The sequence below is a fragment of the Toxotes jaculatrix genome, chromosome 4 (genome assembly GCF_017976425.1).
Source record: "Toxotes jaculatrix isolate fToxJac2 chromosome 4, fToxJac2.pri, whole genome shotgun sequence".
Taxonomy (NCBI): domain Eukaryota; kingdom Metazoa; phylum Chordata; class Actinopteri; family Toxotidae; genus Toxotes; species Toxotes jaculatrix.
The window spans coordinates 16,091,806-16,094,513 of record NC_054397.1 but is presented as its reverse complement, the minus strand read 5'-3'; the positions used below and the strand labels follow the sequence as shown (position 1 = coordinate 16,094,513).

Genomic DNA, 2,708 nt, shown 5'->3' with positions numbered 1-2,708 from the left:
ATTTCTAAAATTGCAAAGATACGGTTTAAATGGTCAATTGGGGTTGATGTGAAGACACTACTGTTCACAAACAGTATATATATATATATATACACACACACACACACACACACACACACACACACACACACACACACACACACACACACACACACACACACACACACACACACACACACACACTGATTTGTCACCAGCCACTGCTTCTTACTTATTGTGGGGCCACGTTGGACGGTATCATCTCCCCAGAACCTGGCTCCTGCTGAGCTGCCTCAGATACCATTCTCACACTCATGCTGCCACCATCAGTGGTGCTCGGGTTCATGCGGAATTTTCTATTAACCGGGCGTACAGCCCTGAGAAACTGCCTCTTGAAGGTCTCACTAAGGATGATGTAGAGGAATGGGTTGATGCAGCTGTTAGCGTAGCCCATGCTAATGGCTATGTTGTACGCATAAGAGAAAGCAAGGCTTGGCTTCTGCACCCCTAGGTGGACCAGCTGGAGGATGTAGTAAGGAGCCCAGCAAATAAAGAAAGCCAGGCAGATGGCCACTGCCATTCGGGTCACCTTCCTGGTGCGCACCCTTAAGCTCCTTGGAGGCAGTGGTGCCACACTGGTGGACATGTGTTGGAGGATTTTGAAAAACACCAGGCAGATGATAACCAAGGGTATAGCAAAAGCCAAGAAGAACTGGTAAAGTGTAAACCAATATGTATCAGTAACTGGGTCAGGCAGGAGGAGTGCACATGCCACCAGGCCATCTGGAAGAGGCATGAGGCCTGCGTACATCCACACAGGAATGATTGTGAGTAAGGACAGACCCCATACCAGGCCAATGACCAACACTGCCACACAGGGTGTGCGAACATAGTTGAAGCGGATGGGATGGACTGTAGCCAAGTAACGGTCGAGAGTCATTGCAATGAGGATGTAAGTACTGACGATCTGGCTATTGGAGTCAAGCGCAGTGATGACCGTACACATTGTGGCTCCAAAGTGCCAGGTACCGTTGCCCAGCAACTGGTGGATGAGGAATGGCATCCCAAGAAGAAATAGGAGATCAACAATTGACACATTTAAGATAAAGATGTCCGGAACAGTTTGCTTGGCACGGCACTTGGTCTTCTTCATGATGGTGTACAAGACAATACAGTTCCCCATAATACCCAGAAAACAGATGATGCCAAAGATGACAGGGAGGATGACACTGCAATGAAGGGCCCCATCTACAGCTGGAGAGGAGAAGAGGAGGGAGCAGCAGTTGAATATAAAGCAACAAATTTAGTAATATCACACAGTGTCATACTGTATTGCACATTTGTATTTTATTATGTTGTATGATATCAAATCTTGTATCTGTCAGTACAGTGTGCAATACAGTCATGACATCACATCACAATTTATTAGCAAGAGCAGCCGTGGAATATTAACAGTACTGGTCTGTTGGGGATTATTATGTTGGCAGATCTGTTAGACTGTTGTGGAGAGTAATGAGTAATTGTGAAGTACTCATTTGTGTGCATGCCTGCTTGCATGTGTTGTGTGTGTGTGTGTGTGTGTGTGTGTGTGTGTGTGTGTGTGTGTGTGTGTGTGCGTGCGTGCGTGCGTGCATGTGTGTGTCTTGGCTCTCAGTGCAATTCAATGCAAAGACATGATGATGGGGCAAAACGTTGTAATTATTCATAAGATACTAGAATAATAGATCATAAAATAGGTTTCTGTGTAGAATTGTAAACACAGAAGTCACAACAATGTCTAAATATTCTTACACAATCTTAAATACATAATGTAAATAATCTAAATTATACCGAGCGGCAAACTTTAGACTGATATGATCGGGGTAGTCATATTTCACATTTCTCATCGAACATATCAGGGTGTTGAGGGAATTCACTGCAGCCTTAATTTGTGCAGTAGCCAAGTGTGTGAAAGCTTGTATGATTAAAAAAAGATAACCTGCAAAATAACACTGGGAGACAGAATGCTGGATGCAAAAATGCTGAATGCAGTTATGATGCTTATAAAACAACATATGAAACGATGTTTCACTGGATTAAACTGGATTAAATTACTCGTGCGGTCCGGTGGCACAACTTACCTGTTGTTGTTGAATTACTGTCTCCGACAGAAAAATTAGAATCGTTATAGAAATCCATCGGTAAGATCGAAAGTATATCCAAGTTGAAAAGTGTTACCAAGTGCCTGCTTTTCAGCTAAAATACACCTGTGGCAGCCAGCAACCTACATTGCTTGTAAGAGTGATTCCAGATCGCCTTTCCTGTTTTAATTAGTTCTCTCTCTTTTGCAGCATGAGGATTTTTGTCTCAACCTATGAGCGCTCTGTGCCTTTAGCGGTAACACAGCCGCTCCTCCGTCAACTGCTGAGCAGCTTGTGAGAGCATCTTCACTCGGAGTCCGTGACGCTCTCTGTAGAGTTGCGACGGCGCTGCAGGTGCCAGTCAAGCTGCTGAAAAATTAAAAATCAGAGCAGATACATGATGATGTCCCTTCGGAATTAAGTTTGTGTCCGTAAAAGCTTCCTTGGGGATGTTTGATCCAATTTTCGTACTATATTGCTGCCTCAGGACAAAGTTAGTGGGAATTTGTGAGCTCAGAGATTGGACATCATCTATTTGCAAACACAGCAATAGAAACAGAAAAGAAGAACGCAAATTAAGAGTATGCTTCTTTGGTTCCACTGTCTAAA

At 43.9% G+C, this 2,708-nt stretch overlaps 1 protein-coding gene across 1 annotated transcript; it reads right to left on the bottom strand.

Moving 5' to 3' along the window:
- Positions 1–211: 211 nt before the first annotated feature.
- mchr1a (melanin-concentrating hormone receptor 1a) lies at positions 212–2,157 on the bottom strand. The gene is made up of 2 exons (XM_041036694.1): positions 2,100–2,157; positions 212–1,233 (listed from the first exon to the last, which is right to left on the bottom strand). Exons 1-2 carry the CDS (start codon positions 2,155–2,157, stop codon positions 212–214), a joined length of 1,080 nt encoding a protein of 359 aa, XP_040892628.1.
- Positions 2,158–2,708: the final 551 nt, after the last annotated feature.

Coding starts and splice junctions, on each gene's coding strand:
- mchr1a (XM_041036694.1), bottom strand. CDS start 2,157: ATGGATTTCTATAACGATTCTAATTTTTCTGTCGGAGACAGTAATTCA. Junction 1,234..2,099: donor CAGTAATTCAACAACAACAG/GTAAGTTGTGCC, acceptor TCTCCTCTCCAG/CTGTAGATGGGGCCCTTCAT.